We start from the raw sequence: 23,456 nt of genomic DNA, 5'->3' as shown, positions 1-23,456 counted from the left end.
ACAGGTGTGTCAGTAGCCCTTCATCTTTCCATGGAACAGCATGCATTGCACACACAGCCTGACGTGCCCCTGTCTGTGGATGGCTGATGTGGCGGTTGGTTCCCTGACTGCCCCAGGGAAGCAACGTGGCTGTGACCCAAACCCACAGGAGAAACCCATTCCTGCAAACACTGGGCCTTTCTCCAGCACACACTGGGCTCTGTGGGACAAGAGGGTTTTAAGGAAGGGGCAGAGAGATTTAAATCTCCACAATCCTCCATAAAAGTGATCACAAACATAAATGCACCCCCAAATAATTAGCAGGCTCTATAGAATGCAAATCAAGAAGAATGAACCTCTATGGAGATGGCAGCAAGGTCTGGGGGAAGGGCATGGCTCACCTCCCAGCCTGACCACTGGCTCCCCAGGTCACAATCCCTCTGGCCTTCAACAGTAAGAGTGATACGTGACCTCAGTCCTCACAGGCCTGTGAGGTAGGTGTGTGGAACTAGTTTGTTCGTTGTCATGGTTTCCCAGCCTACCATCAAGTGGCCCTGAAGAGAGCAAACGGAGGTCTGAGGGCAGGTTAGGTTGCACAGTAAAGCTTGGTCCACTTCCTATAAGGGCCCCAGCCTCTTCCCTCTCTACTGTACAAACCTTCCACGGCGGATTCCCACCATTCATTCCCAAACCTTTAACATGTTTTCCAGAGGGGTGGAAGGGAGATGGAAAGTAAGAAAGGGACCACACTGAGATCCTATGAGGCCGAGTAAGAGGTAAAGTCCACATTCGAACATGCCCCATGGTACCAAGGAACACTGCAGCTTTCTCACCCTGACTCCCGGGAAGTGGGGAGGTCGGGTGAAGGACGGTACATGACTGGGCCTGCCATAACCAAATGAGGGACCACACACGAGCAAGACGGTGAAGGCTGCCCGCTCCCGGATGGAGCTCACGGTTTGCACTGGAGTTCACACTGCAGCCTCTGACCTCCTCTGTGGCCTCTTCGCCTGGGACTGGGCATCACTGAGACGGGGGCTTCTGGGAGCCCTCCCTGCGCTTACTCTCCTCTGCTGGGCTGCACTCCGCCCCGGTGAGCGAGGACTTGTGCCCGCGAAGCGTGTGCGCATTCAGCATCTCCAGCAGCAGGTCGTAGACTGGGACCACGTTCTTGCATTTCATGTTAAGCAGGTGTTCCATGCCCTTGTTACTATGGGGACAAAAAGATGCCGAGAGTCCTTCCTGGGAGGCAGCCATGGGAACTCTAAAATCTTCTCCAACTCTCCCCAATAAAGCCAGTCTACCCTCCACCCCCTGAACTTGCCCCAGCCATTTCTTCTAGGGTTCTTGCATCTGGCTCCTTCGGTCACCTACACTTAAGGGCAAGCAAGCACCTTAGTGTCTCATCACCCACCCACAGTGGCCCGACAGCACCTGGCAGAGTGCAGTTAATTCTCATTGTGCATAGTAGTTGTGTTCTACAAAGTCACCGCCAACACTGAATTAGCAAATACATTGCTTCTGGGGGAAATGCAGTGTTAGATTCCTGAGAGGCTCTGTTCACATTTTCATAATCCAGTTAATACATAACCTTGGCGTACCTGTGTTTTTGTTTAAAGACACCTTATTTAACATAAATTGTTGCTTCATTAACATTTAACTCACAGCCGATGCTAGCGCAGCTCACGCATGAACAAAGCTAACCCGACAACGCATATTTTCTCCGTAAGGCACATCACAGCCTGCTTGCTCTTAGGAACACTGACAGCACTTTATTCAGCACTATGCTTGGGGGCCATTCATAGACAGTGAACTTGCCAACAAAAAGCACAAAAATGCAAAACATGGCCCTAACTAGACCACACAAAGGACATTTCTTTATAGTATGAGAGCCGAAACAACAGAAGTGTCTCCTTACTTGACTCAATTGGGAATGTAAGTGTGGCAACTCAAATTTTTTGCCACCCTGAGCCTGTCCTTGAAGGACCACAGAAATGCCACTAAGTATGAATCCAGGGTTTACAAATAAGTTTCTTAAAAGTAGTCAAATTTGCAGGGCGCCTGGGTGGCTCAGTTGGTTAAGCGTCTGCCTTCGGCTCAGGTCACGATCTCAGGTTCCTGGGATCGAGCCCCACATCAGGCTCCCTGCTCAGCAGGAGTCTGCTTCTCCCTCTCCCTCTGCCACTCTCCCTGCTTGTGCTCTCTCTCTCTGCCAAGTAAATAAAAATCTTAAAAAAAGAAAAAAAAAAGGTAGTCAAATTTGCAAATACAGACTCTGTGACTAATGAGAGTGGACTGAACCTGTTCTGCAAATGGTTCTGTGTCAATAATCATTCAGGAGGAAACAAAGCAGAGGCTATCTTCTTCCTCCTTGTTATAATTCCTGAGGTGAACACTGTGCCCCACAGCCTCTAGACTTTCCTCCTCCTTGGGTAGCAATTACTTTCCATCCTCCCTCCCCTCTGCCAGCCCCAGGGCAGGGCCACCCTCATCCTGGGAGCCACCAAGCACCAAGCATCTCTATGCCAGCACAGAGCTGTCGTGCGACACCCAGCCCCCTTCATCAGCGCACACGACTGATGGTCCCTGAATACACTACTCACAGCCCTACCTTCCAAAACCTGTGGGCCTCCCCGGTTTTCTCAGGTCTCATTCCTAATGTCCTGATGCTATCCCAAGAAAGGACCCACTCCTGGGGCAGGCTTTGTGTACGTCTGCAGATCACTAGCCTCAGGAGTTGATCTAGAGAAGCTGAGTTTAGCCTCCTCAAGAAAATGACCTCAGAGTGGTTGGTGGGGCAAGGAGCGGTGGCCATTCACATTAGGGGAGAAAAGGCCCCTTTTAGAATTCCATAAACAAGCCCAAACCCCAGCAACTAAAAAACAGATGAGGAATGCCATAAATATCCTATACGACGGCACATGACATCCATTCAGTGCCCACTATGCTGATCTTTGGCCACAGGTGCATGCCCTGATGAAGAAACCCCTCTCCCCCATTCCCTTTCAGGGGTTTATTTTCCTTTAGAGGTAAAAATTCTACCTTATCACTCTCAAACTTGCAAACACTTTCCCCAAAGCACTTTGGCCTTCGCAGGGCACATGCACCCCCCCACGCCCCACCCCACACATCCAGAGGAGCAGCCCCCGCAGGGATTGTACCTGGCATGTCTAACGTGAGAAAGGAGCATCAGGAGGTTAGCCAGGCGCACGGGCTGCTGCTGGGAGGGAATCCCGCTCTTGGCAATCACCCAGACCAGAGCATCGGTCACTGCGTTCAGCAAGTGAGTCAGCTTCCGGCTGCTCTCAGCCTCCTGGGTTGCCGCAGCTAAAGGGTACATACCTGGACAAAGAATAACAGCCACGAGTCACCGCTCAGAGAAAAGGAAATGGAAGTCAGGTGCTCAGCCGGTAAGCATGGCTCCGTTCTCCAGGAGGGGGGCCAAATTGATCTGGGTTGTTCTGACATCTGCATGTGTGGTGAAATCCCCGGCCCGTGATGTCCTTCCCCCAAGGGCCAGCCCCGTCGCCAAGCCTGGCTGAATGCGGGCCTGCTAACTGGTCTCTCAGAACACCACCCGGCCCACAGCGGAGGCCTTTCCTAGCAATAAAACTATCTAGTGGCCTGAGGCCATTACCTGCTGCTAGTAACAAACACACATATAGAGGTGGTCAGAAAGTGAGATCAATTCTACTCTCAACCGCCAGGAGGGCCCCCTCATCAAAGGGGAGTTTAACAAGCATGAACTAAGGACTACTGCCATGCAGCCTGCCTGGGCGCCCCCCCCTCGTGTGTGCCACATGCAGACAGCCAGGCCGGACCCACGGCCAGGCCCGGGGCATCACACCTCTAGTGGCACCTTGCTGGGGCAGGAAGACCACCTCTAGCTCTCTGCCCCCAGGCCAGCTTCCTAGCTCTTCCAGCCCAGCTCCTCACTGAGCAAAGCTTGCAGGCGCATGTCTCCCGAGGTTCCCAAAACCACTGTAGGAGGGAGGTTGCTTCCCTTATCCTGCCCGGCCCGGCTCTGTGTTTAATTCCCCTCTGACTCTAGGATCAGAGATACTGTAGCCTCCCAATAGCTGTAAATTAACAGCTCCAGTAGATCTTCTTGCCCCCATCCCCCACCACCAACCCCAATTCCTTCAAATCCTGGAAGCAGGGAAATAATTAGCTTCTCTACTAGGCTTTCCGTTTCAAAGTAAGTATAAAGGGCAACTCTGTGAAATCCTCTGGGGGGCTGCCGGCTGTGGGCTATAATGATCATGAGGACCAACACACCATCATCCACATCCACTGCCCATTTGGGCAACTTTTGTTCTCTATTTTTATTGGCATTTGCAGTTCAATTAAGGTAACTCAGTTCAGTACAGTTCAGTTGAGGCAAGGGACATCCTGAAGCACAATTATGCAAGTGTCATGTTTCACCACATCCCTGGGGGCACGTCCCTCCGCAGTGTCTGACAATGCAGACTTAAAATAGTTCGCTTCTTACAAGAGCCCACAACTGCTTCTCTAACTCACCTGCTCACCTCGTTCTCCACAGTGACTCTTCCTGGCCACCACCCAACATCCTCAAAACTCCCACTGAACCCCACAGCAGGTAACCTGTTCTCCCGCTGCAGGGGAAGTAACACCACCGTTGGCTCCGTGTACCCCCCGCCCCCCGCCGCCGCCCCTGCAGTGGCCAAAATGCAGACCTGCTCATGTGGCTCCCTTCCCAGCTCTTGGGCCCGAGTCCAAACCATCTGGTGCAGCTCTCAAGGGTACCAGGCCTCCCTCTGCTCTTTTCATCCTCATTTCCCACCACACCTCACCTTGAACCTTACTTTCAACTCCAGAGCACGTGACGCATAGAACACGCTGAAGCCTTCTACTTAGGAACGCTCTCTTCCCCTCCCCCTCTCCACCCTCCCTTCTCTTATCTACATCCACTCCTCCTTTAGATCCCAGCCCAGTTGTGAACTTCCTTCTGGAAGCTTCCCTGACCTCCCTACCATCCTACCTTAAGTCTATTTTGGGTTCTCTGGAGCTCTGATGGTGCCCAGTGCACCCCCAGCAGAGGGCACCATGTTGTCCCACATCCTGGATTCCCTTGTACACACCCCATGGCCACCCTCCCAATCCTCAGAGACACTGGACAGAAGCACTTTGAGAGTACAGACCCTGTCCATTATATCATTACCTAGTCCAATGACTAGCATGGAGTAAATACCCACAAGTGGAAGAATTAGGCTAAATTTACATAGGTTCAGATTTTTGCATTGTTTTAGCCAATCACATCATCATAATGGAAATGATAAACATGCATGTTTCAGTCTGTTCTGCTACATGATGTGTGCTCCATGGATTTCTACTGTCATATGTTTTTGGATTCTAAAAGGAGTTAAAACTGTGTACTGGTACTTGTGTCGGTCCAAAGTCATAAAGTGAAAATATAAAAATAAATCCTCAGCTAGGATACAAATGTTCGTAGCAACATTACTCAGGATAGCCTAAAAGTGGAAACAAACCAAGTGTCCATTAACTAAGAAAGGGATAGAAAAATATGGTATACAGCAGAATATTACTCAGCCATAAAAAAGAACAAAATACTGATTCATACTACAACATGGATGAACCTTGAAAACCTGATGCTAAGTGAAAGAAGCCAGTTACAAAGAACCACATTTTGTATAATTCCATTTATCGGACCTGTCCAGAATAGGCAAATCTATACAGACAGAGAGGAGATTAGTGGCTGCCTAGGAGTAGGGGTGAGACAGAAATTAGGTAGTGATGGCTAATGAGTACAGGTTTTCTTTTGGGGTGATGAAAATATTCTAAAATTGGTTGTGATAATGGGTGCATAAGTCTATGAATACACTAAAATCCACTGAATTGTATACTTTAAATGGGTAAATTTTATACTATGTGAATTCCTCTTCATAAAGGAGTAGTCATTGCCAAGGGCAAGCCCTGGGTCTTCTATAGGCTATGGGGGCGGCCAGCTCTATGCAGGACCATCACTGTCAATCACTAACAAGGCGTTTGGGGACAGGAGTCACTGAAGTTTTGGAAGGGCTGTATCAATGTTAGATATGGGAAATGCTTTTATATGCAAAAAGACTAACCTATATAAAACCATCCCGGGAAGGAACTGGGCTGAAAAATACCCATTTTGCTGCCTCTTTGGTCAGCAGTGCCATGCCTGTACTTGGGGCATTCACACACCCTCGGGCTCACCAAACACGTATTTACAGAGTAATTGCTAAGTATCTGGCTCTGGCAGAAGCAGGAGACAGGACACAAAGCCCCTGCCTCTAGGGTGCTCACTGCCCAGACACACAGGAACCAAAAAATCAATCTCCTCTACCCGCCAAAAGTAAAAACATTAGTTAGGATTCATTCTAGAACAAAAATTAAATTACTTTTCATGAAACTAAAGAAATACAACCTGAAAGGCAAGATCTTGGCACCATGCCCCACACATACCAAAGAAAGTAAAATAAAAACAAAGACATAATCTCCTCTCCTCTTTATCACCTGGGAACAGCTGTGTGTCCCTGTCACTAACCCACCTGATGACATTCTGAGCAGCACATGGTGGGGGTGGGGGAAAAGCCCCCAAGATCTGCTACATCCTATGTTCAAAGGATGAAGATACACTGAAGGGAAATAAATCAGAAAATCTAAAGTGTTTAATAAAAACCCCAGAACGCTAACCAAAGGAGAAATGCCTGGCTTTTAGGAGGCATATGTTGTGTTTGTTTATTTGCTTTAAGGAAAGGAACCCCTAGCTGTGAGCCATCCCTTTATCAACATCTCCTACCCCAGCACCGTAAGAACAGGCTGGTGTCTGGGAAGCACCCACGATATGAAACCAGCAGGCCCACGTTCACAATGCTCTGCCCCCACGTTCTCGATCAACAGAAAAGCACCTGTCTTGCCTCTTCAGCATCCTTCTCTGTGTCCTGTGTGCCTCTGCCTTCCACCCACCCTCTTCACAGGGACTCCCCCCAAAACCCAGAGTGAACCAGGGCTTGAACTGGCATGTCGATCATCTTAATGTCAAAGAGGATCGCCTGGTTCTAAACCTCCATTTCTTTCATGGAACAGAAAGTTTGATCCTTTTTAAGCCTTAAAATTGTTTAAACAGACCTATTCCTAATTTTAAACATTTTTAAAGACTATCTACAGATTGCTCCCACTCCATATCCTAGATTCAGCACCCTTTAATTCTATCCAACCCAAGACTTACTCAGTTTTTTCAGATTTCTGGGTGACAAGATGGCTGATCCCACTACTCTTAATTTGGATATGTTGTTATATTAACTACACTTGTACAATACCTCTGAGTTCTGAAACACTTTAGCAAGCACTGTAACAGGTTGTCAAATGCAATGTTTTCTGTGATCTCTGAGTTTTAGGAGCCTCATAAAAGGCTGAGTATAATAACGTAATTCCAAGAACCGCCCCCCATCCTATACATGCGTGGTGGAAGAGGGTGTGCTGAGAGAGAAATTCAACTGGGGATGTTCTTTCCCTATCTCTCCCCACAGCAAGGACGATGCTTTTCTGCTACTCAAGTCTAGCAAGGACCAGACCCGATTGTTCCAGTATATATCCCTATTCGAGACCAAAAGCATGTTATCTAGTTCACTTTGACATTTTTATCATTTAGAAGTCACCAGCACATACCTGAAGCTAAATAAATATTTACTGAATTGAAATTGGATAATAGGGGCACCCGGGTGGCTCAGTCATTAAGCGTCTGCCTTCGGCTCAGGTCATGATCCCAGGGTCCTTGGATCGAGCCCCACATCGGGCTCCCTGCTCGGCGGGAAGCCTGCTTCTCCCTCTCCCACTCCCCCTGCTTGTGTTCCCTCTCTCGCTGTGTCTCTCTCTGTCAAATAATAAAATCAAATCTTTAAAAAGAAAAAAGAAATTGGATAATAAAGTTAATATTCATTCCATATCATACACACTATTAGAAAAGATAAATAACCCAGAAGTATGCAGCTATTTAAAATGTAACTACCGGGGCATCCGCCTTCGGCTCAGGTCACGATCCCGGGGTCTTGGGATCGAGCCCCACATCAGGCGCCTTGCTCAGTGGGAAGTCTGCTTCTCCCTCTGCCCCTCCTCCTGCTCATGTTCTCTCTCTCACTCTCTCAAATAAAATATTTTTTAAATAAAAAATAAAACATAACTACCTACACCTGAAACTAATATAACTATTTTATGTCAACTGTACCTCAATAAAAAAATATCCCATTAAAAATGGGTGATTTCAACAGATATTTCCCCAAAGAAGATATACAGATCACAAACAAGAATATGAAAAAAATGCACATCATTAGTCATTACGAAAATACCAATAAACCACAATAATATACCATCACACACCTGTTAGCTTGACTGAGGATCCTGCATCCTGGGAAACTCCTCAGTCCCAGGCAAATCTAAATGGCTGGTCTCCCTAAATTACATTTATATAAAATTTTATAAAATGCAAACTATAGTGACAAATTCTACTGGAGGTTGCACAGGATTGGACAGGGGGAGGAAGTGAAGAAGGTGGAAATTATGAAGAGGCACAAGGAAACTTCTGAGTGTGACAGATGCGTTCACTATCTTGATCATAATGCTTTCAGGGGTGTGTGTGTGTGTGTGTGTGTGTGTGTGTATATGTATATATACATATTTTATATACATATATATATATAAATGTCCAAAGGCACAAAATTGTATGCTTTAAACAGGTACAATTTACAGGCACAAGGAAACTTCTGAGTGACAGATGCGTTCACTATCTTGATCATGATGCTTTCAGGGGTCCAAAGGCACAAAATTGTATGCTTTAAACAGGTACAATTTACTATATATTAATTATGCCTCCGAATTCTGTTAAAAATACTGTCTTGGCTGTAAAAAAAAATTTTTATGTATATACATAAATATATATATATTTATATTTATTAATACCTATATTAAAGTTTATACGTACCTACATACACACACATACATATACGTGTAACTACTAACAAACCCTGCGCTGGCCACCTAGCATGCTGATACCATGCAGACCTAACTGATGCCATAATCCCAACTTGAGCTCATCGCTTATGCAGGAAAACAGGAGGCCAACCTACTGAGGAGACTGTCTCCAGACAGCCCAACGCTTTCCTAGCACAGCAAGAGAAGCTACCAGCTGAAGTAACAGCCCTCAGAGACTCTGTTCTCTCAATACGGGACAGAGAACATCCACAGCCTTTTGACTTTAAGAAACCTCCTCCATTTTTCTTCTCGTGACCCTCAGCCCCAAGGCCTCCACCCTGTGCTGGATATGGGTCCCTGCTGGACAGTATGTCTTCTCCACTCAGGCTGCAATCTTTGCTCTCTTCATCCTTCTTTTTCTGTTTTGTTTTCATTATATTGTTTGCAGGTTTCTTGAGGCATAATGGACATACAATAACCTACACATATTTAATGTGTACGATTTGATTAGTTTTGATATGTATTTGTGTATACACACACACACACATACCAGTAAAACCATAAGTGCAATCAAGATAATGAACACAATCGTCACCCCCGAAAGTTCCCTCAGGTGCCTTAGTAATCTATCCCTCCATCTCTCCCAACCGCCATCCCATCCCCTGGCAACTACAGATCTGCTGCTACTATAGTTTGCTTTTTCCAAAATTTTATATATAAATGAGGTCTTATAGTATGTATGCTTTTTTGTCTTCTTTTATTCAGCACCATTAAGATTCATAATGTTACATGTATCTATCGGTAGTTCAGTGCTTTTTATTGCGGAGCAGTATCTGCTCTATGGGTATATCACAGTTTGTTTATCCTCTCACCTGTTGGTGATCATTTGGTTTGTTACCATTTTGGGGCTATTACAAATAGAGTTGCTATGAACATCTGTGTACAGGTTTTTGTATGAACATATGCCTTCATCTCTCTTCAGTAAATACCAAGTGGAATGAATGAGTCACCTGGTAGGTTTACACTTAACATTTAAGAAAATGCTAGTTTTTGAAGTACCCCCCCAAAAAGGAATACCAATTTATATCTCCCCCAACCCAGCAGTGTATGAGAGTTCTCATTACTCCACATTCTCCCAAACCCTTGATATGATCAGTCTTTCTAATTTTGGTCAATCTATTGGGTATGGTTTCTCATTGTGGTTTCTCATTGTGTTTTAATTTGGATTTCTCTGATGAATAATTTTAGCAGCATTTCATGTAATTATTTGCCATCACTATACCTTCTTTGATGATATATCCATTTGAATAATCACTTGCCTATTTTAGTTCAAGCACCATTTAGTGAAAAGATCATTCTTTCCCCACTACCTTGACACTTCGTTAAAAATTCCTTGTTGTATAGGTCTATTTCTGGACTCTATCCTGTTCCAGCGATCGATCTTTATGTCAACACATGTTGTTTTGATTACTATGGCCTTAGAATCAATCTTGAAATCCAGTAGTACAAGTCCTCCAACTTAGTTCTTTTTCAAAGTTGTTTTGGCTATTCTAGGATCATTATATTTCCCTATGAATTTAAGAGTCTGTTTGTCAATTTCTTCCCAAAAAAGCCTGAGATTTTTACTGGGATCAAATTGAATCTAAAGATTATTTTGAGGGAGGACTGAGATCTTACCAATACTGAATCTTCTAGCTCATTAACATCTCTCTCCATTTATTTAGAATTTCTTTAATTTCTCTCAGAAATGTTTTGAATTTTCAGTCTCACACCTTTTGTCAAATCTATCCCTAGTTTTATAATTCTAATGCTATTATAAATAGTATTGATATTAATTTCAATTATCATTTGTTCATTGCTGCCATGTAGGAATACAATTGACTTTTATATATTGTCCTTTTATCCTACAACCTTACTGAACTCATTTTTTGTAGATGCCTTGGGATTATCTACATCAATTAGCATGTTTTCAAATAGAGTTTTACTACCACCTTTCCAATCTGGATGCCTGTCATCTCTTGTCTTGCCTATTGCCTGGGGTAGAATTTCTAGTAAAATGTTGAATAGAATTAGTGAGAATGAACATACTTGCCTTGTTCCTGATTATGATTAAGTATAATATTAGCTATAAGTTTTTCATAAATACCCTTTATTAGGTTGAGGGAGTTTCCCTGTATTCATAGTTTGTTTAGAGTTTTTAGCAGGAATGGGTATAAGATTTTGTCAAATGCTTTCTCAGCATCTGTTGGCAAAATGTTTTTTTATTATTCTGTTAATATGGTAAATTATTTTGATTGATTTTCAAATGTTAAAGAAACCTTATATTCCTGGGGAAAGTCCACTTGTTCATTATATCTTTTTGGGTTACATTTGCTAAAATTTATTTAGAGATACAAAAATTCTATTACAAAATTATACAAAATTTAGCATCTATGTGCATGAGAGATACTGGTCTGTTTTGTCTTCTCTTCTTTCAATATATTGGTCTGGGTTTACTATCAGAGTAATGCTGGCTTCATAGAATGAATTGGAATGTATTTTCTGCTCCTCAATTTTCTGCAAAAGTATGTATAAATTTCATGGAGGTTAACATGTTACTAAGCAATGAACAAGTCAACCATGAAATCAAAGAAGAAATAAAAAATTACATGGATACAAATGAAAATGAAAACACAATGATCCAAAAATCTTTGGGATTCAGCAAAAGCAGTTCTAAAATGAAAGTTTATAGCAATATAGGTGTACCTCAAGAAACAAGAAAATCTCAAAGAAACAACCTAACCTTACACCTAAAGGAGCTAGAAAAAGAGCAACAAACAAAACCCCAAATTAGCAGAAGGAAGGAAATAATAAAGACTAGAGCAGAATTAAATGATATCAAAACTAAAAACAAAAGAAAACAATAGATCAAATCAATGAAACCAGCAGCTGGTTCTTTGAAAAAAAAAATCAATAAAACTAATAAAACTCTAGTCAGACTCATCAAAAAGGAGAGAGGACTCAAATAACCAAATTACAAATGAAAGAGAATAACAACTGACATCACAGAAACACAATTATAAGAGAATATTATGAAAAGTTATATGCCAACAAATGAGACAACCTAGAAGAAATGAATAAATTCCTAGAAACATATAATCTACCAAAACTGAAGCAAGAAGAAATATAAAATTTGAACAGACTGATTACCAGCAATGAAATTAAATCAGTAATCCAAAAACTCCCCAATAAACAAAAGTCCAGGACCAGAAAGCTTCACAGGCAAATTCTACCAAACATTTTAAAAAGATTTAATACCTATTCTTCTCAAACTGTTCCAAGAAAAAAGAGGAAGGAAAACTTCCAAATTCATTCTATAAGCATTACCCTGATACCCAAACCAGATAAAGACTTCACAAAAAAGGAGAACTGTGGGTCAATATCTCAGATGAACATAAATGTAAAAATCCTCAACAAAATGCAAAAATCCTCAACAAAATACTAGCAAACTGAATCCAACAATACATTAAAAAATAATCATTTGCCATGATCAAGGAAATTTATTCCTAGGATACAAAGTGGTTCGATCAACATGATGCATCACATCAATAAGAGAAAGGATAAAAACCATATGATCATTTCAGTAGATGCAGAAAAAGCACTTGACAAAGTACAACATCATTCACAAAAAAACCCTCAACAAAGTAGGTTTAGAGGGAACACATCTCAACATAATAAGGGCCTTATATGAAAAACCCACAGCTAACATCATCCTTAATGGAGAAAATCTAAGAGATTTTCCCATAAGGTCAGAACATGACAAGGATGTCCATTCTCACCACTTTTATTCAACATAGTACTGGAAGTCCTAGCCACAGCAATCTGACAGAAAAAGTAATACAAGGCATTCAAATTGATAAGGAAGGAATAAAACTTTCACTATTTCCAAATGACATGATGGTATATACAGAAAACCCTAAAGATGCCACCAAAAATCTACTAGAATTAATCAATGAATTCAGTAAAGTCACAGGATACAAAATTAATGCACAGAAATCTGTTGTATTTCTATACACCAATAATGAAGCAGAAGGAGAAATTAAGAGAACAATCCCATTTATAATTGTATCAAAAATAATAAAATATCTAGGAATAAATTTAGTCAGAGAGATGAAAGACCTGTACTTTGAAAACTATAAAACACTGATGAAAGAAATTGAAGACAACACAAAGAAATGGAGAGACATTCCATGTTCACGGATTGGAAAAATTGTTAAAACGTCTATACCACCCAGGGGTGCCTGGGTGGTTCAGTCAGGTGGGCAACCGACTCTTAATTTCGGCTTGGGTCATGATTTCAGGGTAGTGGCATCGAGCCCTGTGTCAGGCTCTGTATTCAGTAGGGAGTCTGCTTGAGATTCTCTCTCTCCCACTGCCCCTCCACCCGCATGCATGTTCTTTCCCTCTCTCTCTCTCTCTCAAATAAATAAATCTTTTTTTAAAAAGTCTATACTACCCAAAGCAATCTACAGATTTAATGCAATCCCTATCAACATATCAACAGCATTTTTCACAAAAGTAGAACAAACAAGCCACAAAAGATCCCAAATAGTCAAAGCAATCTTGAAAAAGAAAAACAAAACTGGAAGTATCACAATTCTAGACTTTAAGTTATATTATGAAAGTGTAGTAATCAAAACAGTATAGTAATGGCATAAAAACAGACACACAAATCAGTGGAACAGAATAGAAAACCCAGAAATAAACTCACAATTATATAGCCAATTAATCTTTGACAAAGGCGGAATAAGTATTCAATGGGAAAAAGTCTCTTCAACAAATAGTGCTGGGAAAACTGGACAACGACACACAAAAGAATGAAACTGGACCACTTCCTTATCCCATACCCAAAAATAAACTCAAAATGGTTTAAAGAACTAAATGTGAAACATGAAACCATAAAAATCCTAGAGGAGCGCACAGGCAGTAATTTCTCTGACACTGGCTGTAGCAACATCTGTCTAAATATGTCTCCTGAGGCAACAGAAACAAAAGCAAAGAAAAAGCTACTGGGACTACATCAAAATAAAAACCTTTTGCACAACAAAGGAAACAATCAACAAAACTAAAAGGCAACCTACTGAGTGGGGAAGAAATTTACAAATGACATATCTGACAAAGGTTTAATACCCAAAATATACAAAGAACTTATACAACTCAACACAAAAAAAACCAAATCATCTAATTTAAAAATAGGCAGAAGACATGAGCAGACATTTTTCCAAGGAAGATATATAGACACATGAAAAGATGCTCATGATCACTAATTATCAGGGAAAAGCAAATCCAAACTATAATGAGGTATCACCTCACACCTGTCAGAATGGCTAAAATCAACAACATAAGAAACAGTAAGTGTTGGCAAGGATGTGGAGAAAAAGGAACCTGCTTGCACTGTTGGTGGCAATGCAAACTGGGCAACCACTGTAGACTACAGTATGGAGGTCCCTCAAAAGTTTAAAAATAGAACTACCCTACAGTCTGGTAATTACACTACTGAATATTTACCCAAAGAATACAAAAACACTAATTCAAAGCAATACAGGCACCTCTATGTTTATTGCAGCATTATTTACAATAACCAAATTATGGAAGCAGTCCACATATCCACTGAAAGATGAATGGAAAAAGAAGGTGTGGTATACATATACAATCGAATATTACTCAGCCATAAAAAAGAATGAAAGCTTGCCATTTCAAACAACATAGATGGAGTTAGAAAGTATAATGCTAAGCAAAGTAAGTCAGAGAAAGATGAATACCATATGATTTCATTTATTTGTGGAAGTTAACATAACAAATGAACAAAGGAAAAAGAGAGAGAAACCAAGAAACGGACTCTTGACTATAGACACCTGATGGCTACCAGAGGGGAGGCGGGTGAGGGAATGGGAGAAATAGGTGATGGGGAATTAAGGAGTGCACTTGTCCTGATGAGCACTGAGTAATGTATAGAAATGTTGAATCACTATACTATACACCTGAAACTAATATAACACTGTATGTAACTACACTGGAATTAAAATTTAAAAATAAAACTAATAAACTTTAAAAAAGTAAAAAACAAATAAAGTATGTGTACAATTTGGGGTTATTTATTCCTTAAATGTTTGGTAGTATTCTTCCAGAAAAGTCATCTGGGCCTGGAGTTTTCTTTGTGGGAAGATTTTTAACTGCAAATTCAATTTCCTTAATAAATATATGGCTATTCAGGATTTTTTAAATTTCTTCTTAAGTGAGCTTCAATAATTTGTCTTTTAAGGAATTTTTCCATTTCATCTAAGTATTGAAATGTATTGGCATAGTTGTTCACAGTATGACCTCCTTATTCCTTTTAATATCTTCAGAATAGTAATGTAACCTCTCTCACACCTGGTATTAGTAATTTGTGTCTTCTTTCCTTTATTCTGACTAGTCTACCTAGAGGCTTATCAATTTTATTTTTCTCAAAAAAAATCAGCTTTTGGTTTCCTTGATTTCTATTGTTTCCCATTTTTCTGTTCCATTGATTTCCACTCTAATCTTTATCATTTCTTTTCTTCTGCTTACTTGGGGTTTCATTTGCCCTTCTTTCCCTAGTTTTTTTTAAGGTTGGATGCTAAGGTCATTAATTTGAGACCTTACTTTTATTCTAATATGGGCCTCGAGTGCTATAAATTTCCTTCAAACTATTGCTTTAGCTGCAACCCACAAATTTTGCTATAATGTACTTTCATTTTAAGTTAGTTCAAAATATTTCCTAGTACTGTTTTTGATTTTTTTCTGTGATCCATGGGTACTTAGGTGTATGTTATCTGGTTTCCAAATGTTTGGAAATTTTCCAAGATCTTTTTATTATTGGTTTCTAATTTAGTTCCACTATGTCAAAGGAAATACTTTGTATGACTTAAATCCTTTTTAATGTATTCAGACTTGTTTTATGACTCAGAATATGGTCTATCCTGGTAAATATTTCCTGAACACTTGAAAAGAATAAATTCTCTACTGTTGTTGGGTAGAGGGTTCTATATATATCAAACAGGTCAAGTTGGTTGACAGTATTGCTCTAGTCTTCTCTATATTTACTGATTTTCCACTTGTTCTATATTGACAGAACTGAGAGAGGGTTATTAAAATCTCCAACTATAATGACAGATCTGTCCATTTTTCCCTGCAGTTCTACCAGATTTTGCTTCATGTATTTTGAAGTTCTCTTTTTAAGGCATATGTGTTTAGGATTTTATGTCTTCTTGACAAATTTGCCCATTTATCCTTTGGAAAGAAACTCATTAATCCCCAGAAATAGTCTTTGCTCTAAAATTTACATTTTCTGGGGTGCCTGCTTCAGTTGGTAGAGCATGCAGCTCTTGATCTCAGGGTCTTGAGTTCGAGCCCCACTTTGGGTGTGGAGATTAAATAAACTTAAAAATTTTTTTAATTTACATTTTCTGATATTAATACAGCCTCTCCAGCTTTCTTTTAATTAGTCTTAGCATGATACATCTTTTTCCATCCTTTTCCTATTATTTCTATCTTTATATATATTTTTAAGATTTTATTTATTTGACAGCAAGAGAGAGAGAGAGAGAGAGGGAACACAAGCAAGGGGGAGGGGTAGAGGGAGAAGCAGGCTCACCGAGGAGCAGGGAGCCTGATGCCGGGCTTGATCCCAGGACCCTGGGATCATGACCTGAACCAAAGGCAGATGCTCAATGGCTGAACCGTCCAGGCACCCTGCTATCTTTATATTTAACTGGGTTTCTTGTTAGCAGCAAATAATTGCATCTTATTTATTCAATATTTTCCTTTTATTTGAGGTATTTAGCACACTTACATTTAATGTAATTATTGATAGGATTGAGTTTAAATTTACCACCTTGTTAAGTGTTTCTATTTGTCCTATCTATACCTTGTTTATTTTTCCTTTTTTCTTTGTCCACTTTTGGATTATTTTTTATGGTTCCATTTTATCTTCTTTGTTGGCATTTTATCTCTCTTGGTTATTTTATTGGATGCATTTGGGTTTATGATATACATATTCAACTTATTGCAGTTTATCTTCAAGTAATACATAGCACTTCAGGTACAAAATAAGAATAAAATACTTCCCTTTGTCCTCTCCCAGCCTTTGTGGTCTTGTATGTTGTAAAACATATACCCACAATATATTATTTTTGCTTTAAACCCTATAGTTTTAAATAAGAAAAAATTTATATTTACCCACATTATTACCATCTGTAGGTCCTCTTTATTCCTTTGTGCAGATCCATGTCTCCATCTGATCTTATTTTCCTCCTACTTGAAAAACTTCCATTAATGTTTCTTACAGTGTAGGTCTGCTAGTAGTGAGTTCTTTCAGGTTTGTATATCTGAAAATATTTATATTTTGCCTTTTTTTTAAAGATTTTATTTATTTATTTGACAGAGAGAGACACAGCAAGAGAAAGAACACAAGCAGGGGGAGTGGGAGAGGGAGAAGCAGGCTTCCCGCTGAGCAGAGAGCCCGATGCGGGGCTCGATTCCAGGACCCTGGGATCATGACCTGAGCCGAAGGCAGATGCTTAACGACTGAGCCACCCAGGTGCCCTGATTTTGCCTTCATTTTTGAAAGATGTTTTCATTGTGTAAAGAACTCCTCACAGTTCTTTCTTAAAGTACTTTTTTTTTTTAAAGATTTTATTTGAGAGAGAGCGAGAGGAACACAAGCAGGGGGGAGTGGGAGAGGGAGAAGCAGGCCTCCCGCTGAACAGGGAGCACGATGCAGGACTCGATCCCAGGACCCTGGGATCATGACCTGAACCAAAGGCAGACGCTTAATGACTGAGCCACCCAGGTGCCCCTCTTAAAGTACTTTAAAGATGCTGTTCCCTTGTCTCCTTGACGTGCATCAGAACAGAAATTTGCTGTCACCCTTGTCTTTGTTTATTATATATAATATCTTTATTCTCTGGCTGTTTTTAAGATTTTTCTCTTTATCATTGGCTTTAAGCAACTTGATTATGATGTGCCTTGGTGTGGCTTCTTCATGTTTCTTGTGCTTGGGATTCATCGAGCTTCTCAGATCTGTGTGTTTATAGTTTTCATTAAATTTGGAACATTTGCAACCATTGTTTCAAGTATTTTTCTACACCCCCGCATTAGAGATTCTAAATTCATGTATATGAACAACTATATTTGTCCCACAGCTCACTAGTGCTCTGTTCACTTTTTAAACTTTTTTCTTTCCATTCTGTTTTGATAGTTTCTACTGCTATGACTTCACAACCACTAATCTATTCTTCTGCTATGTGTAATCAAATTGTACAAGCATTGACAATGTTGACTCCATCTTTGGCCCTCCATCTTGTTCATGCCTGCACAACGACCTCCCTCAAAGGTACATGTTCCAGACCCAATGGAGGTTAATGTAAGCCCCAACTGGTATGCAGAAAGGCTGGTTCTGATCTTCCCTAAAGTGATGCACAGAATGCATCATTTTTTTTAAAGAGTTTATTTATTTATTTGACAGAGAGAGACACAGCAAGAAAGGGAACACAAGCAGAGGGAGTGGGAGAGGGGGAAGCAGGCTTCCCGCTGAGCAGGGAGCCCGACGCGAGGCTTGATCCCAGGACCCTAGGATCATGACCCCAAGCCGAAGGCAGATGCTTAACGACTGAGCCACCCAGGCGCCCCAGAACACACCACTTTAGATAATTAGTAGAGATCCTCTGGCACACAGATGGTGCCACTTTAGAAAACTACCCTGTGACCTCACCACGTCCCTCACTCTATAAAAACTGGGGAATAAGGTCCAGACTTGGCAGACAACAGGGGTAGAGAGTAGCTGTGTACTGCCTGGATCATCCATCTGCCCAATTCCCCCACCAGTAAATTTACCTAAATAAAATGGTATGGAGTGGTTTGGACTCTTTGTGGTCTCAAAGTGCTTTCTCAGCCTGGAGGATATTTTACTGTCCCTCTTCCACCTTATAAGACAGATATAAACCCCATGGAGACAGAATTTTCACATTTAGAATTTCAGTTTGTACATGTTTCATATTTTCCATGTCTCCCCTAAATCTGCTCATGCTTTCCTCTACCTCTTAGACTTATGGCAAGTAGAGTAAGTATCGTTACTAAACTATTGTTTTAATGTCCTTGTATACTAATTCTATCATCTGTATCATTTGGGGGTCTTTTCTAATTTATTGGTTTTTCTCCTCATTATAGGTCATGTTTTCTGCTTCTCCACATGCTTTGCTAACTTTTGATTGGTTATAAGACATTGCAAGTTTTACCTGGTTGGGTACTGGATATTCTTGTATTCTTTTAAATATTCTTGAACTTTGTTCTGTGATGCAGTTAAGTTACTTGACAATGAGTTTGATCCTTCAGGCTTGCTTTTAAGTTATGTTTGGTAGGACCAGAGCAACCTTTAGTTTAGGGCTAAGTTTACCTCACTACTGACACAATAACTTTCTGGGCACTATACCCAATGTCCAGTATATTACAAGGTTTTTCCTCTGGCTGTGAGAACATGAACTATTCCTGGCCCTCTGTGAATGCTAGGGATTATTCTGCCCGCTCCTTTCTGATGGCTCTTTCGCCGTCCTTGGTTAAGTATCTTTATAAGCATGTGATTAGTGCTCAGCTGAAGACTTGAAGGGCATGTGCTACAGATCCGCAAAGCCTCTGCGTCCAGCTCTTCGGTCACCAGTAGTCTCCTCCCCTGCAAATTCCAGCTGCGTTGGCCTCCCCAAATTCACAACTGTGTCTTCCCAGTGCAGAGAGACCACTGGTGTCTATTTAGCTTACCTCTCCCTATGGAACCTGGAAGTTGGTTCTACGTAGTAAACTGGATGATCAAAGGGTTCATTTTGTGTCCCTTCTTTTGGGGCTGTCCTGTGTGATTTGTCGTCCAATGTCCAATGTCCATTTTGTACATTCTCTAGTTTTTCTTTTTTTCTTTAAGGTGGGAAAGTAGATTCTGTCCCTATTTTTAATGTAATGCTATAAATAATCCAGAACAACAACAACAAAAAAAACGCCCACACCTTCAAATGTCTAAAACCAAGGACAGAAAAGACCCCTCTTCTCTCCAGACAGGGGAAATTTTCCAATAGAAACAGAATCCCATTTTCCTAAACCCATTTGACAACTTTTATGACTACCAAGTGAGAAAGGAACTTTGTTAAAAGAAGATTTCCTAAGTGGAGATTTACTGTAAACAAATTCTACTCAATTTACCACAAGTGGTAATTACCTCACATGCCTGACTCACCCTCTATAATTCTCTTACTACGGGCGGTTCTGTCAGATGCTGCAGGAGGAACGCCGTAGCCTTAGTCTTTCCCATTTGCACAGATGATGCTTCTAGCTTTCATAACACAATATGATGTCTCGGAGGCTAAACTGACGGTACGGAGCCTTGCCAAACAGAAGGCTTTATACTGCAAGTGTCGTAAGAAGCAAATGGCTTCCCAAGGAGCATTTGGCTGTACAGAAAAGAGCTCCAAATTATTTCTGAAAGTAAGAGAAGCCCCATAATCCGGCATTTGATGATCCTCTGAGGCCAAGGTGGGAACGCATTTTTCAAGCAAATCCCCCTTTTAACAGAGGCAGAAATGGCAGCACACATGTGAGGTAAGGCCTGTAGGTGGGTTCAAAGAGATCTGGGAAAGTTGATTTTCTTCCATGATCACTTTCAAATGTCTCAGTGGGACATCACCTTAATCGCTGAGGTAAGCTCGGCCCTTGTATTATGTTGTAAAAGGTGAATGGGAACAAATATCAAGAAGGTGCCAGAAGTCCCAGAGCATTTAGGAATCTTCTTGGCTTTCCCTACAATTTTCATTTGCCCAACAATTGACCATTTCTCGTCACAAATTGTTTTCCCAAGCTGGGGTCGAGAGTGCATTGGGTCTAGGGAAAATGTCCTGCCAGGCAGGTAGGGCCAGATTAAAACCCAACTGGGCAGTACCCAAAGGTTGTCTACAGGGTCTCTGTACCTCGCATGACCTTCAGATGCCTTCTTCGTTCCACCCTTCCCCCTCCGTCAAGACTTAGCCCAGGCCCAGCCATCTATCTCCATGCTCTATACCAGGGCTACTCAAAGTGCGGTATGTACCAGTCCACAAAGATAAGTAGGGATTGAGGGCAGACACTGGGAAACTCATAGCAATTGACAGAGTAATTTTAAATCAATTTAATGTAATAACAAAAAACTAGCACTTGTATTTTGCACTTTTATTTCATTTTTTCTAGTAATTTATTTTTATATTTTATAAAAGTGTCTATAATAATTTGGAAATTAAAAAATTAAAAGAGACCTGATCCTTCACCACAAATAGCTTGAGAAGCATGGTTTCCCTTTCCCCTTCATCAAATCCAGTGCCAATGTCCAAGAGTACATGGGGGTGTTAGACACGCAGAAAAGTATAGGCTACAGAAGGAAAGGTCGACTGTCCCCAAAACGTGGCCACAGGATCTGCACTGAGTTTTAGCCTCAGGAACTGCTGCTTTGGCTGATTTAGAATAAAGTAGCGTGATATGATCCCACAGATTCCTATTGTTTCAAAAATGAAAGTTCTAAGGTTGTATAAAATCTAGGTAGTAAAGCCCCATACGATGCCCAAATGAAGTTAGCTGTAAGTCATCAGTTGAGGATTAAAACTTGCATATACATATCATTTCAAAAGAAATAAACAAGAGTAAATAGCTAAGCAAAGCAATTAACACTGGGGATAGCAGCTGGACCAAATACCAGGTAGATAGTAAACTGAACAGTGTGAACACTACATAGAAACTTAGAAATGTGTACAAAATATCACCATTGTATTTATTGCAGCAATGTTTATAATGTCAAAAAAAAAAAAACACACCAACCCTGTAATTAAGTAAAGGTCCATCAATAAGGAAATGGTTGAACAATTTAGACAATATCGTCACTCAAAAGATTGAGTTAGATCTCTCCTAGTTGACCTGGAGGTATTTCACAGCATTTTGAAAAGTAAAAAAGCAAGACACAGAGAAGTATTTGTATATTATGTATCCCAATTTTTAAATGGGGGAGGAGGAGAAAGCTTATCTTTGTGGATATTGAAGGTGAGGTATTATTTTAAAAGATCATTAGAGGATAGAAGTTATGAAGTCTATCCTCTGGCAAGATTAGCTACTTGGTGTTGGGGTGGAAGGTTCAAGCAAGTAATTAGATCAAAGCAAGCCTCTTTCAAAGTCTTTATAATTTCTAACAAAAGCTGCTATACCGTTTATGTAAAATTACAAATATAAGCCTGCGTGTGCCTGGGTATCTCTCTATATGAGTATGTGTGTGTGCATATCTCTCCCTACCTACCTACCTGCCCATGTCTACCTACCTGTCTACCTACGATATCTATCAAGAGCTGTCTGTCTGTCCACCTATCTACAGAGAGCTCTTAAAGACTGGTCACCAAAGTTACGGTGGCTATCTTCCCCAGGCACAGGGGAGAATCCTGGTGATTTTTTTCTCCCTTATATGTTTTTCTCTCGTATGGATGTTTACAACAACTAGGTATTACTTACATAATAAGAAAAGAGCAGCAACGCTGCAACACTCACTTGTATCGTCGACACCACCCTCATTTCCCACCTCCAAGCCCTATGTTTCATTCGGGTCTGGCCCTTCCTCCCTGGTCCTGCACACCAAGCCAGGCCAGGCTCTCACTGTCCCAGGCCCCTGCCTCTGTCTCTCCCCTCTCCAGCCAATCCTCCACATGGACACCAGGGTGACCTTGAGAGAACACCTATCTGTCCACGACACTCCCCCGCCTGCACCTCATCTAGGCTGCTCGGTGCCCTGAGGGGCAGTTCTTGGCCCAGGTGTGCGGTGTCATCTCTGGCACGGTATGGCCCTTCTCGACCGTGCGCACCTCCCTCTGCTCTTCTCCCACACCGTCTGCGCAATGTATGCCCATCCCTGAAGCCGCGCTCCAACACCGTTTCCTTCTGCAACCTCTCCAGCATCTCTCCTGCTCTCCCACAGTGCTCTGTACATACCCTATTAGACCACTGATCATTCTTTTTAATGATTTGTTTTCTCCCTCTTCCTCCCTACGCTATGAACGGCTGGAAGGTAGGACTGTATCTTCAATGTCTTTACCAAATGAGTAAATGAAATCAATGAATGAATGAGTCTGTAAAAGCAAAGCAGTAAATATAAATGCACGTCAACCATGCCCATATAAACGATGAACAAAGGCTGCAAAGTGAGTATTTTAAAGTTCATTTTTTTTCTTTTCCAGCAAAGTGGCTTGAGCCACTTTTTAAATTACTGCCAGAAATTCAGTGAATAATTTATATTCAAGTTACCAAAAGTTAACTATACTTTAAATCACTATAAAATGAAACAGAAGTCAGAAAGAAAGCCATTTCCCCCTTCTTAAGTAAAATAAGTTCAGTACTGTTCTTCATTCTATGCCAGTTCTAGAAACAGCAACTCTCCCCCATAAAACACAGCCCAGCTG

General features: G+C 41.2%; 1 protein-coding gene across 2 annotated transcripts in view; it reads right to left on the bottom strand.

Moving 5' to 3' along the window:
* Positions 1-1,002: 1,002 nt before the first annotated feature.
* The window catches only part of ESR2 (estrogen receptor 2), a 56,166-nt gene continuing 33,712 nt past the window's right edge, over positions 1,003-23,456 (bottom strand). For both annotated transcript variants that reach the window (XM_028092829.2, XM_028092900.2), the window contains 2 exons: positions 3,141-3,321; positions 1,003-1,189 (listed from right to left, as the gene is read on the bottom strand). In XM_028092829.2, the coding sequence (XP_027948630.2) occupies positions 1,003-1,189; positions 3,141-3,321 (368 nt within the window). The remainder of the gene's footprint in view (positions 1,190-3,140; positions 3,322-23,456) is intronic.

This window comes from Eumetopias jubatus, unplaced genomic scaffold (genome assembly GCF_037043125.1).
Source record: "Eumetopias jubatus isolate StellerSeaLion01/CBP00866 unplaced genomic scaffold, mEumJub1_p1.0 scaffold_7, whole genome shotgun sequence".
Lineage (NCBI taxonomy): Eukaryota > Metazoa > Chordata > Mammalia > Carnivora > Otariidae > Eumetopias > Eumetopias jubatus.
This window is presented reverse-complemented; position numbering and strand designations above follow the sequence as displayed.